The sequence below is a fragment of the Drosophila biarmipes genome, chromosome 3R (assembly GCF_025231255.1).
Source record: "Drosophila biarmipes strain raj3 chromosome 3R, RU_DBia_V1.1, whole genome shotgun sequence".
NCBI lineage: Eukaryota > Metazoa > Arthropoda > Insecta > Diptera > Drosophilidae > Drosophila > Drosophila biarmipes.
In genome coordinates, this window is record NC_066616.1 from 18,240,820 (window position 1) to 18,253,106 (window position 12,287).

Consider the following 12,287-nt stretch of genomic DNA (forward strand, 5'->3'; position numbering starts at 1 on the left):
TTTGTAGCCGCTTAAATGCCCACAATGGGCTCCTATAGAAAGGTTATAAAAAGAACCATTAATGATTGTAATAGTGCAGTGCTCTGAATTCGAGGATGGGTTACAGCACATATATACCAAAAATTATATAGTTTATTATACTTAAAAAATGGGATCATTAAAAAAAATTAAAATTAGTCATGAAAAAAAATCACCGAATTGTGAAAGGCCCCGGCGAGATTCGAACTCACGATCTCCTGTTTACTAGACAGGCGCTTTAACCAACTAAGCCACGGCGCCCATGTATCTCATGTTTTTAAAGGAACTTTATGAGTTTTCTCACCTTGAGAACTATAACATTTCAGAATATTTTCACTTAAAATAATTAAAGTTTGCCAATAGATATTTTCAAGCGGCAACGAATGATAAGAGAGAAATCACAGGAAGTAGATAATTTCAAACTGCCCTAGGGAAAATCAATCACTATAATTGTATCAACCTGAGAGGTTGATAGCGCCACAAACTGCGTCAAGTGTTATATATGGTCCATGATAATCTAAAAATAGCCGTATTTATATTAAGTTAGATCGAAAATGTATATGTATTTGTAAAGAATCTGATTAATATAGTTCCAGATTGTAAAAGCAAAGCAGCATTGTTAAGAAATATCTTTCCATGCAATAGTTGCTAGGGTGTATTCTCTGCTAGTTTTATGTTCGTAAGGATTAAGCAAATGGTTTTGTATCCGTTCTATTTTCTTGAGCTAGTTGGATTAAGTTATGGAGCGGCTTTACGTGAGTTTACAACATCGCTCAAACGGCGAGAAATAAAATTACTAATGCAGATCTCACATGAAGTCAACGGAATTTATGCACACCTCCCTGCGGATGTTTTCTTCGAGACCTTTTTACTATTACATTTTTTACGTCTTAAAACCCGGGCAAATCAAAAATGCATTTGCTCATACGGAGTAGTATAATTATTCAGCAGACCCAAGGATATTTGGGGCGAGTACAGTAGTGGCTGCCTAAGCGGCCAATGAGTACGGATTATTTTTGCACCAAAGAAGCTAAGAACTTGGGATTGACTTAATTGCAAGCCAACCGAATGGGTTTCAGATGGGTTCCACTGCCTGTGGCATGCTCGTGTTTATTTGCGCAGGGTAACAATTTGAAATTTGGCTCAGGCTGCAATTTGGCGGCGTGTTTTGCATATTATCAGCTAATTTCGCCTCCGAGATAAGCACTCTTTCTCCTAAACTCCTCGCCCCTCCAAGAGTATAATTTATGCCCCACAATACCCCATCTTGTAAGGCCTTCGGCCGCGTCCCAAGTGAGTGGCAACAATGAAATTGTTCGCTGGTTCTGTGTGCAACACAAAAAATATTTATGCAAATCTAGCTGCGCTTTGTTGGGCTGCTCTAGCCATATTTTATTGCATTTTCAAATATAATTGCGCCTTGGGCATGGGCATGGACATGGGCACATGGCCATCGATGTGGAGGTAGCGCTCCGGTATTTCCACATGGAGCAGCTTTGCACCGGCGATTTAATCTCGTTTAATTGCTGCGACTAAGTGCGGATATGACGGCAGGGAGGGGGATTACCTGCAGTCAGCTGCCGGCCAACGAAATTGCATCAATGTCAAGCATGTGGAGCGGCTTTCGAGGCACCGCAGCAAAAACACGCCGAGGTGCACCAAATGATGGCCTGCTGCACACCTTGTCCCAGCACCCTGCTCCTGGCCCTGGCCACAGCCCCTTTCCCAAAGATTTTCCGCGTTAATATTGCAATTTTATGAAAACAAGAACATCGCCGCGTCTCCCTGTCGCCGTTCTCGATTGCACCTGCCCATTTAGCGCACGCCGCGCTAGTGACAAGTCATTTTGAATATTCCTGTCCAGGGTCCTCTTGAAAAGGATACTCGCAAAGGATACTTGGGTAAGGAAATGGCTGAGGAAGACTTGTTTATACTCTACGGTGGGGGAGGCAACCAAGAAAAAAGGTACAAGGATATTCAAAATGTTAGAGTGAAAGTGAAAAATGCAAATTTGCAAGTCAACTAAATTAAGATTTAAAGGAAGGTAGAAGAAATGTCAAAGGATAATAATTAGGCAAGATATTTGTATCATATAATATAAAATTCCATACATGTAGAATATAGATTTTAGCAACTGCCTAATTATTGATATATATATTTATTTCTTAATAATTTAGTTACCATTTACTTCAAGGGCTTCCAATTATAGATCAATGTACCTCTCCCCATAGTGAGTTACCCTTTCAGTTCCTACCTTTGAGAAAGGGTATTTCTCTGGCTTCAATAATTGCAATGTAATATGTAGTTAAAGGCCCCCGAGGGTGGCTTTTGACTTGGTAACGCTGCCTAGATCAAGTGGCCCTTACGACGAAGGGCCCTCGAAATTAATAACGTTATTTTCGCATTAGGAAGCAGCCATGACACAGGCAGTTATGAGCATTTCGCGTAATTGCCGTAATTATTGCATTAATTTTTTGTGCATTTCCAGTGGCCCCCAAGCTCTGGCGATCCTGACAGCCCCGACGATCGATGGCGATTAGCCAGTTGAAGATACGCGTCAGTTGCAGCGCCTCGAGGAGACGGACGCCAAGTTCGGGTTGCAATTTCAAGAGCGATTATGCTAATTGACCCAGTGAGGAGTACCACTGAGGGATATTATACAGCCTGCGACACAGGGCACAATTTCATGCAATTAATGCCGCAAACTCGGTGTACCTACATTTTGTAGCCGAATTGCCAGCAACTGAAATGGACACCCTCCGAGCTGCTTGCTCTAAATAAACTGTAGGACCCTGGGCGAATTTGCATGGCAACAAAATATAGAGTACAATAAATATTTAAATTTTATTGGAACCCGAACCCTCGTCCGACATCCATCAGCGAAATGGAGAGCGAGGCGTAGCGAAAATGGGCGAGTGAAATAAAAGTTAAAAGCGTTAAATTTACGAGGTCTGGGCAAAGTGCTCGACACATTTATGGGCAAACATGGCCGGGCCAACTGCGATTGGTCTCCTCATTGGGAACTCTGGTGGCTTTACTTTTTTACACTTTGCTAGTGGGATGGCTGGCGGGGGAACCGCTGCCATTTCGCATGCGCGCGCATTTAAATTCACTTCCGTTTTGGCCGCAAATTGTCGGACGTCTGTGTGTGTCTGCGTTTGAGTGCTTTGTTGGCTGCCATAAATTCATAACTTTGTGGAAAATCATAAAAACAGAATTTATGGCTTAATTATATATGTGTACACTCTCGGGAGCGAGGAAAGAAGAGCCAAGTGCACAGTTGGCCTCGACTGGGGCATTTCTTTTTCTTCATTTCACGCTGATGATTAAGTATCGCACACTCTCTTGCAGCTGCTTACACAGATACCAGTACCAACACAGTGAAACCGCACTTAAAATAAAAAACCTTCTTTGAAAATTAGGAACAATTTATATGCACATCTTTGGGGGCGTTTCCAAGTTATACAGGGAACTGAATAACTCTCTAACAGCCTTAGATTAACTTAAAAACGTTAGTACCATTTTAAATAATTTATTATAATTATTATTTTGAGTACTTATTCTTGTACGTACTCAATTTTTAATTATTATTTAGTCAAACACTAGAATGCACTTAAAATAAATGCATTAGGCAAACTATAACCATGTATTGAAATGAAGTATGGGCTAATTTTCTGTAGTAGTTAAAACTGTTAGTAATACAAAATTAAAGATATGAAATATACTTTCGGAAGCCTTGATTTTAAGATATATTTTTTGCAGTGCTGTAACGCGGACTTTTCGCTTGCATTTATGCTTAAATGGGCTGCAATTGTTCCTAAAACGCTGCCAACCTGCACGCGATGATGGAAAACCTCAACGATTTTCATTTTATTCTGGCCAGTCGCCGCTTTTTTTGTTTTTGTTACTGCGGCGGCTGCTGCTCATAACTTACAATTACGTGCAGCATTTTCTTTTGTTTCTTATTGATTTTTTTTTTTGTGTTTTATTGTGCTGAGGCGAGGAAACAAAAAATTGGGTTAAGCTGTTTTGCATTTGCAGCGAGTCCACACGCGCCCAGATAGACGATTCCCACGATTTTCTCTGGCCTGCAGATGGGAGAGGGCCCAAAGGAGGCAGCAGGATGCAGGAGGAGGAGCAGGACCTGCAGACAGTTTGTCTATAAAGTTCTTCGCAACCAGAAAAAAAGAGAACCTCTTGCATAAAGCCAATTAAATTAAGAAATCTGATGCAGTCCAACGACAACAACAGCAGCCACAGCGACATCGGCACATGGAATAAACAAAAAACACAGAAAGAGCCAAGAAAGCTGAAAAATGGAATGATGCAGAAACGTGAATCACAGAGGAATCTGGCTCCCACTCCCACCTGAACTCCATCCGTCCCGGTCGCTCCGAGGGGATGAGCCTGGCAATTGGTATTTTACAACAAACAGCGCTTGCGTTCAGCTTATTTAACATAAATCGAATGGCTACTGAAATACACCCAGTCAGCCAGCCAGCCAGCCAGCCAGTCGGTCAGTCGTCTTATCTCTGCTTTTTGGCTGTAGTTCTGGCTGCCGGGATGTGGGATGCACCTGGAGAAAATGGGGGCAGGGAATAAACAGGTTGTCTAAAAAGTTAAGTATACGACATGTGGGATGTGGGAAAGAAGGGGAAGAATTTATGATATAAAAGTATGATACTTCTATGGGAAGGTTTAATATTTTATACACTGAATAATTTTACTATTTTCGTTGTATTGAATAATAAGCATTATTTTTAATGACTTAAATACCTCAACCTACCATATAATCCTTAATTTTTCCCCGTGCTCGTCTGGAGGCTGAGCCAATTTCATTGAGTAAAGGCAAATGTAAAGGTAAAGCAAACGACCTTTAGAAAAATTGCTGAGGTCCGAGGAGATGTTGTGTCTTTCGCAGACAAATCACGACCCGCAGACGGAGCTGCCGTCCAGCGAGGATATCCAGGAGGTGAGTGGCGGAGTCCAGCGGGGATCTCGACAGACTTCACACCTCCCCCGCGAGAAAAGGCTACGAAAAAACAGGAGTAAGACGGACTGACCCAACTAATAAGAGTCAGCCCGGCGAAACAGCAACTGCAACACCTCGGCGGCGACAACAACAACACGGCATAATAAATAAAAGCCAAGTAGCTGCTGCTGCCTCGGAGTCTGGGTCTGCATTTGGGCCTGGTCTCTTGGTCTCTTGGCTTCGGTTTGTGATTTTCACAAGTTGATATCGCAAACACAAAATGTTAATGAGCAATTTCGAGATGGTGCGAAGTGATTTCATTATTTAAACTTTTTTTCCCCCGTATGCTTAGTTTTCGCCTTTTATTTCGCTGTCTTTGTCTCTGGGATTGGATGCTGCTGTGGGGCTGGGGTCTCTTGTTTTTCACTCCTTTTTCTTTGTGGTTTCGGGTAAGACTTTTATTACGGCCTCTCCATTGGGTAATGAAAGCGAAATAATTTTAATTGGCACTGGCTGGCTGGCAGCACTTTTATTTGGGACTCTTTCGATGCCAAATTAATTATTTCCTGTCAAATTAGTTTTGAGTTTCGGCATAAATTACGGCCGGGCCGCTATGAATATGCATTACAGCCGATCTCTCCCCATCGCAAAATGTCACCTGTCGTGCGGTGTCGCGTCGGGTTACTTCAAAACACTGTTCCGCCGCATAAATTAGGGCCAGCGCATCGGCAACGTTGATTAATTGGGTCGCGTTTGATGATTAAAACATAAATTGCAATGGATGCAGTATAAACTTGGGCATGGATACAGCAACTGCGTGGATGAGACAGGCCAGGATACGCGAGGATATGCCAGGATATGTGCAGTAAATGGGAAAGGACCCATATCTTAGGGGTTGCCGGGCACTAAAATTACACTTAATTAAACAACAACCCATTAGGGATCCCGCTCATGACGAGCTCCTTGGCAGAGGTAAGTGGAGAAGGGCACTCAAGGGGTTGCAGTATTCGAGGAATTTCATGTGGGGAATTGCCAACTGATCCCGGGTCTGGCCACCAAGTGTATAGGGCTATCCAGCAAATTGTGAAAGTGCCTTTTTGTAAAGTAAACTAGTTTCAAGAGTGACACTTGAGTATTGTACATACATTCTTTTATTTATTAACTAAAACCTGAAAATATTTTAGTGATTACCAGATCGCTAGTTAGATAGTCATACATGAATATACATTTTGTAGGGGTTAGAGATCTGTAAGACATGTAGTAGCCAGGCAAATTCACTCGGAAAATGTTACAATACCTGTTGGTTTGCTTCGTTTTACTCAACAGACGTAGCGCCGACGGAAGTCTGTGCGCCACAAAGGTCATAGTGCGAGTGCCCCGCGACAAGGACATTGGCTTGATTTTTGGTGAGGTTTCCCTTCGGTTTCAAAGGACCTATCTTAGTGACCTCATCCACCAGATCTGACCGTCACCAACCGCATTAGGAGTGACCGAAGGGAAACGCTGGACTTCGCAGTCGTCTCCAACGGGGAATGCACCGTGAACACAACCGAAGGAGAGCAGGTGCACTCGATGGGACGAATCTTCGGAGGAGATTTTGGGGCTGTCGAACCAGGCAAGAGTGAAACTGTATCTCTGGTGTGGCCCACTGTGGTTAGTCTAATGATTAGTAGTTATATTAGAATTTATTACAACTAATTAAAGCTCATTGGGAATACATTTAAATTAATAAGCTTATTATAGACTCACCTGCTCTCCCCGATTCTTCTCCTTATATGCTTATTTTTTAATTTCAAATTATTAATTTACTTTTCCTTTAAGGTTATAAAAAACCAAGTGGACTCATTACAGATATTAACAATCGATTTTTTAAATAACTTTTAAATAGTTAAATAAAAATATAGAAAAAATTATTTTTCAGGAGTAAACACATCTTCGGATTTATAATAACAAACGAATAAAAAATCAAATTAATTGAACACAACACCTGAACTTCCTTAGTCCCTGTTCAACCGGGTGGGCAGTTGCCCCATCCTGATCTCCGCCACCAGCGCCCACGCCAAGGACGCGGTGGCCACGGCCAGGCAAGTGCTGCACTTCGACACCCGCTTCGAGACCCTCGATCCACATGGCAACAAGCTGCGCAGGCGAAAGGGTTTCACGGACTGTCGCAACTGGGACAAGGATTACCTCCGCAACTGCACTCCTTTGAATTGCGAGGAGCGATACTTTGGGAAGCGCAGCTTCTTCAACCCGGAAACAGAGCACTGCGAACAGGTGTCGGACTGTTCGGGGCCCGGGGAATACTACGACATTTTCAGCAACGAGGGCGTGGATCCTGGCAATTTTGTTTCCTTGGACGAGCTTGAACTTATTAAGAAGGGGAAGTTCGACTCGAATTTTTTGGATCTGCATGGCCCTCTACCGGTGAGTTTTGTCAACATAATGCTTTAATAAGCGCCATCTATTGCATTTCGCATGAAAGTAATATACACTGCTTGACAGTGGGTCGATAAAGCAGGGTGTTAAGTGGTGTGTATGGTTGTATAGAACCCACTTGAGTGTTCTCTCGTCACATGAGTGACCATGTGGCGCCGTGGCTTAGTTGGTTAAAGCGCCTGTCTAGTAAACAGGAGATCGTGAGTTCGAATCTCGCCGGGGCCTATGGGTAATACGATTTGAGTATTTCCCAGTAACTTTTTTTTATTTTTTTGTCATTTATTTATAATACCTATAAAATCTGTTCCAGCTAATGGTACACTTTATTATCTCTGCAGCAACATGAAGAACCCAAAGCTAATCTGCAACATGAGTTCAGGAAGAAAAGCAGAAAACTTGCTTTCCCTATGCGCCATTTGACTAAACCCACGGCGCCAGAGGATTGCGACAACTCCCGAAAGCTTACCCTGGCAGACTTCAATGATTGCTTTCAGCACTTGAAGGAAGCCCCATTCCAGACACCCAAGGACTCTGGGCATGAGAAGAAAGTGGAGAAAAAGTCACCATTTGAGGTGCCAATGCTGACGCAGCTCTACTACGATTGGTATCTGCCCCTGAGAACTGACAGCTGGGGCGAAGGAGGAGAAAGGAGTGCCATGGGAGGAGAACCTAGTCCTCAGAATGTGCCATCTGGATCGGAGCCCCTCCTAAACTGGATAGGCAGACTGGATTTCAGGGGCTGGCTGATGGTGATCCTCAAGGGAAGTTCCATTGTGAGTTTGTGATGTCGGCGACCGAACAGTGTGAATTGATTGTTGGCGACTGTTGCAGATCTTATTGCTCATTGTGTTTCAGATTTTCGCCACTCTAACGGCCTATTTTCTGGTGTGCCTCGCCGTCTACGGCTTCATGGAACTCTACACCGTTTGGAAATCTGACGAGGCAGCCCAATCGTTGATCATGGATTCCAGTTCTCAGACCAGCGCCTACAATCTTGTGACCTCAGAGAGTCTAATGTCCCATCGTTAATTGAAAAGTCAATAAGTATTTTATAAGAAAATCAATAATCAGGGCTTCCATAAAGAAATTTCATATATTAACAGACAATAAATGTGCTTTGAACCGCCAAACGTTTGAATACAATAGTTATTCATCCCATACTCCACTCGAACATTCTGTTTTTTGAAAACTGAACCCATAAACAGAGAAAAAAGGATTTCCATGTACTAATAGGAATACCCTCATTAAACAAAGGGCAGTGTTGCAAAGCGCGCGTTCTCAGTGCTGAGACAACAGCTCTCGTGAAATTCCTAATCGGCGAATCATTTTTTGTTTATTTAGTTTTATTTAACCGAACATAAAGCAGCGGCAGAATGGGACCCGAGCAGGAGCTGCTGTTCCGCAACTTCCAGCGGTTGAAGGCCTACATGTTCGACGACGAGAAGGAGTCCACGACCACGTCCCGCGAGCAGGTGAGTAATGCCGGAAAGTCGGTCAGGAAGAGATAAGACCCAATGGATACGTGCAGCAAAAGACGGAGGGCTCGGTGGAGAAGTGCTTCGACCGCTTCGAGCAGCTGATGTTCTCCCACCCGCGCCTCACCCAGATCTTCCGGCTGGAGCACCAGTACTACCTAGACGCAATGCTCCGGCGACTGCCCTCCAACTACGAGTGCCTGGACAGCAGTCGACCTTGGTGCGTCTACTGGATCCTGCAGGCGGCGCAGTTGCTCAGCTTCAACTTCGACGACCAGACACTGGACCATGTAGTGCAGTTCCTTGGCAAGTGGGTTCTCAACGGATATTTCTATGACAGGCTCCTGTAACTTACCATTTTTCCCTCCTTGACATAGCTGCCGCGCGCCAACCGGAGGCTTCGGTGGAGGACCTGGACAGTATGCCCACCTGGCGCCCACCTATGCGGCTGTCAACAGCCTGTGCATCATTGGAACCGAGAAAGCCTACCGCGCCATTGATCGCCCAACTCTAGTCCAATTTCTGTTCAGCGTGCGCGAATCGGACGGCTCCTTCCGACTCCATGTGGACGGGGAGACGGATGTGCGTGGCGCATATTGCGCCATCTCCTGCGCCAAGCTGCTGAATCTTCCCGAGCCGGTGATAAAGGAGCTGTTTGCCGGCACTGGCGATTGGATAGCCCAGTGTCAGACTTACGAGGGAGGATTTGGCGGAGCGCCCGATCTGGAGGCCCATGGTGGCTACACCTTCTGCGGAATTGCCGGACTGGCACTGCTCAACGAGGCGGAGAAGTGCGACAGACAGGCCCTGCTAAAGTGGACCCTGCGCCGCCAGATGACCTACGAAGGAGGCTTCCAGGGGAGGACCAACAAACTGGTCGATGGCTGCTACTCCTTCTGGGTGGGCGCCACCATTCCCATCACACAGGCAACGCTCTCAGGAATCGACAAGCAGATGGAGCACACCCTGTTCGATGTGGAGGCCCTGCAGGAGTACATCCTGCTCTGCTGCCAGAAGCAGAACGGCGGGCTCATCGACAAGCCCGGAAAGTAAGGGATTTTCATATTGCTGAAGATTATAATTAGTAAGACTCTGCATTTTCAGGCCCCAAGATCTCTACCACACGTGCTACACCCTCAGCGGCGTTTCCATTGCCCAGCACTCGGAGTGCGCCGATAGCCCACAGGTGCTGGGCGACACCATTAACGAGCTGCTGCCCACCCACCCACTGTTCAACGTCCCACCGAAGTCCGTTGCAGCTGCCAGGAGCCACTTCAGCAATTCCAATGATACTGAGTTCTCCGGCGGCGACAGTCCCACAAAGGAGAACAGTTAAGGCTTCGAGATAGAAGGACGATGCGTTCTGGAGAGCTTTTACTCGATGGATGGTGGTTTACCTTAAAATAACGAAATTTGCTTTAATAAAATTATCTTTGAAATATAGTATTTTTCGCTTCTTTATATGTATGTATGTATGTGAAAAAGGAATTGATTAAAATATATGACTAATAAACTAAAAAAAGGTGTACAATTCTATAATATTGTATATTATAGGCTACGTTACATATTCCACAGATGGTTTTTGGCAGTCAAACGTTTCTAATAATATGACCGCCATTGTAACGTTTACATGAGAATGTTTAAATTGAAGGTTATTCCAATGTGAATGTCATTTTGGACACCATTTGAAATCGCGGGATCATCGGAGATACTTTTATGTTCTCCAGCCACAGGACATTAAAGAGGAGGACTCCTGCCCAGGGTATAGACCGCCGGGAGTATATTGGTCACCTGGTCGATGAGTATTACACAACAACCAACATCGGTAAGGCTTTCATTTATCGTGAGTTGCATCCTGAACTGTTTCTATATTATTTTTAGAGGCCCAGCAGCAGGTGACTGCTAATTTGGCCAACTTTGCCTACGATCCGATTAACTGGCCGCATCTGCTGGAGGCGGAGGCCCTGGATGTGTTTCTGGCATCGCTGGAGTCACAGGATCAGCCACTAAAACTCCATGGAATAGCTGGGTTGTGTAATATTTGCTTGGGTATGGAAATCATATGAATTTTAGACTTCTGCTAAAGCTAATCTTATATTTTCAGACAAAACAGCTGTCAAATTCATCAGGAAGCAGCTGCCGCTCATTACCGGTCTTTTTGGGCGCACAGATCATCCGGAAATAGTGTTGCACAGCTTGGCGCTCTTCTACCAACTTTTGGAATCCGGTGCGGTTGAAAAGGATTTGCTACTGAGTCCTTCTGTGCTGAGGACAGTGCAGGAGTGGAGGGTGAAGGCTCACGATCAGCGCATTGTTAAACTCTGCCAGTTGTTGCTGCAAGACTTTGCCACCCGCATCGAGGTTACCCAGCTGCAGAATGCTCCAATTCTGCCGGCAGCTGAGCAGCCGAGGACTTCGGCAGGTGCAAGTGGTTAAGCGCTTCTCGCAGAGCGATTTGGATCAGTTCGCCCAGTTCACTGGCGACCACAACTACATCCACAGCCTGGAAACCCCTGTGGAGGAGCGTCGGGTGCACGGAGCACTGCTCAACGCTGTTGTGGCGGGCATTATGGGAACCCAGTTGCCGGGACCCGGCACTGTTGTTCTAGAGCAGAGCTTCAAGTTCCTCAAGCCCTGCCGCCTGGAGACGGACACCCTGGTGACCGTGCGCCTGCTGCAATCGCGCAAAATCTCCACCGTGGAGTACGACATCCGACAGAACGACGAGGTGGTCTTTGCCGGCAGTGCAAAGCTGCTGACCCGCCAGCAAGCAGACTAGATTAGGTTTAATAAAGTTGGATTTTTGTTGTATATTTATGGTACTACTTCTTGGAGGCCCGCTTGCCCTCGCCCTTCTTGGGAGGCGCCTTGCCGCGCAGCTTGCGCAGACGCTTCATCTCCTCCTTGAAGTCCTGGTGCTCATCGCGGAACAATCCGTAGTCGCGCAGGTTCTTCATCAGCAGGTGCGTCTCCACGTGGCGCGGATACCAGTTGACCACGTAGTCCCGCTTGTGAATGGGCTCCTCCGAGAACATGCGAACCACCTGGTGGATTAAGAGATACCTTAGTTTAAACATTAGTTTATAAATAAAAAAGATATACACAGACCTTCATGGACTTTTCGTTGGTGGTACGCGCCACTTCGCCGAAAATGCGATTCGAGAGGTAGTTCATCCGGCGGGCATACTGCGTGCCGAGCTTAATCAGTTCCGTGTACTTGTGGGACATGTCTGCTTAATAGTTATTAATATTTAAAGTTTTATTTCATTAAATATTTAATGAAATTGAGCTTCAAGTGATTTGCGGTTATGTCACGAAACAAAAACAAGACACAGCTGATTGCCAGGTACGCTTGCCATTCAGAGAAAACGCGGACATTGGGG

The 12,287-nt window shown here is 45.2% G+C and overlaps 4 protein-coding genes and 2 non-coding genes across 7 annotated transcripts; 4 read left to right on the plus strand and 2 right to left on the minus strand.

Moving 5' to 3' along the window:
• Positions 1 to 205: 205 nt before the first annotated feature.
• On the minus strand, positions 206 to 279 carry Trnat-agu (transfer RNA threonine (anticodon AGU)). The gene has a single exon. It is a non-coding gene; the product is annotated as a tRNA-Thr (tRNA).
• A 5,957-nt stretch (positions 280 to 6,236) lies between these two features.
• On the plus strand, positions 6,237 to 8,551 carry LOC108023640 (uncharacterized). 2 transcript variants are annotated; one of them, XM_017093260.3, is made up of 5 exons: positions 6,237 to 6,396; positions 6,450 to 6,643; positions 6,992 to 7,417; positions 7,768 to 8,202; positions 8,261 to 8,551. In XM_017093260.3, the coding sequence occupies exons 1-5, from the start codon at positions 6,276 to 6,278 to the stop codon at positions 8,456 to 8,458; spliced, it is 1,374 nt and encodes a 457-aa protein (XP_016948749.1). In that variant the 5' UTR covers positions 6,237 to 6,275; the 3' UTR covers positions 8,459 to 8,551. The 2 variants fall into 2 exon arrangements, with proteins under 2 accessions (XP_016948749.1, XP_016948757.1); XM_017093268.3 differs by having other exon boundaries at positions 8,285 to 8,551.
• Trnat-agu (transfer RNA threonine (anticodon AGU)) lies at positions 7,581 to 7,654 on the plus strand. The gene has a single exon. It is a non-coding gene; the product is annotated as a tRNA-Thr (tRNA).
• Positions 8,552 to 8,694: 143 nt separating the features above from the next.
• On the plus strand, positions 8,695 to 10,347 carry LOC108025622 (protein farnesyltransferase subunit beta). Its single transcript, XM_017096161.3, has 4 exons — positions 8,695 to 8,901; positions 8,958 to 9,214; positions 9,282 to 9,953; positions 10,009 to 10,347. The coding sequence occupies exons 1-4, from the start codon at positions 8,803 to 8,805 to the stop codon at positions 10,238 to 10,240; spliced, it is 1,260 nt and encodes a 419-aa protein (XP_016951650.1). The 5' UTR covers positions 8,695 to 8,802; the 3' UTR covers positions 10,241 to 10,347.
• Positions 10,348 to 10,564: 217 nt separating this feature from the next.
• Positions 10,565 to 11,715, plus strand: LOC108023396 (uncharacterized). The gene is made up of 4 exons (XM_017092845.3): positions 10,565 to 10,729; positions 10,786 to 10,953; positions 11,009 to 11,217; positions 11,303 to 11,715. The coding sequence occupies exons 1-4, from the start codon at positions 10,621 to 10,623 to the stop codon at positions 11,681 to 11,683; spliced, it is 867 nt and encodes a 288-aa protein (XP_016948334.1). The 5' UTR covers positions 10,565 to 10,620; the 3' UTR covers positions 11,684 to 11,715.
• Positions 11,685 to 12,253, minus strand: LOC108023394 (28S ribosomal protein S33, mitochondrial). Its single transcript, XM_017092831.3, has 2 exons — positions 12,013 to 12,253; positions 11,685 to 11,948 (listed from the first exon to the last, which is right to left on the minus strand). The coding sequence occupies exons 1-2, from the start codon at positions 12,130 to 12,132 to the stop codon at positions 11,727 to 11,729; spliced, it is 342 nt and encodes a 113-aa protein (XP_016948320.1). The 5' UTR covers positions 12,133 to 12,253; the 3' UTR covers positions 11,685 to 11,726.
• Between the last annotated feature and the right edge of the window lie 34 nt (positions 12,254 to 12,287).

Coding starts and splice junctions, on each gene's coding strand:
- LOC108023640 (XM_017093260.3), top strand. CDS start 6,276: ATGTTACAATACCTGTTGGTTTGCTTCGTTTTACTCAACAGACGTAGC. Junction 6,397..6,449: donor GGACATTGGCTTGATTTTTG/GTGAGGTTTCCC, acceptor CTCATCCACCAG/ATCTGACCGTCACCAACCGC. Junction 8,203..8,260: donor TCCTCAAGGGAAGTTCCATT/GTGAGTTTGTGA, acceptor CGACTGTTGCAG/ATCTTATTGCTCATTGTGTT.
- LOC108025622 (XM_017096161.3), top strand. CDS start 8,803: ATGGGACCCGAGCAGGAGCTGCTGTTCCGCAACTTCCAGCGGTTGAAG. Junction 8,902..8,957: donor CGACCACGTCCCGCGAGCAG/GTGAGTAATGCC, acceptor GGATACGTGCAG/CAAAAGACGGAGGGCTCGGT. Junction 9,215..9,281: donor GTAGTGCAGTTCCTTGGCAA/GTGGGTTCTCAA, acceptor TCCTTGACATAG/CTGCCGCGCGCCAACCGGAG.
- LOC108023396 (XM_017092845.3), top strand. CDS start 10,621: ATGTTCTCCAGCCACAGGACATTAAAGAGGAGGACTCCTGCCCAGGGT. Junction 10,730..10,785: donor TTACACAACAACCAACATCG/GTAAGGCTTTCA, acceptor TATTATTTTTAG/AGGCCCAGCAGCAGGTGACT. Junction 10,954..11,008: donor GTTGTGTAATATTTGCTTGG/GTATGGAAATCA, acceptor TTATATTTTCAG/ACAAAACAGCTGTCAAATTC.
- LOC108023394 (XM_017092831.3), bottom strand. CDS start 12,132: ATGTCCCACAAGTACACGGAACTGATTAAGCTCGGCACGCAGTATGCC. Junction 11,949..12,012: donor CCAACGAAAAGTCCATGAAG/GTCTGTGTATAT, acceptor TTAATCCACCAG/GTGGTTCGCATGTTCTCGGA.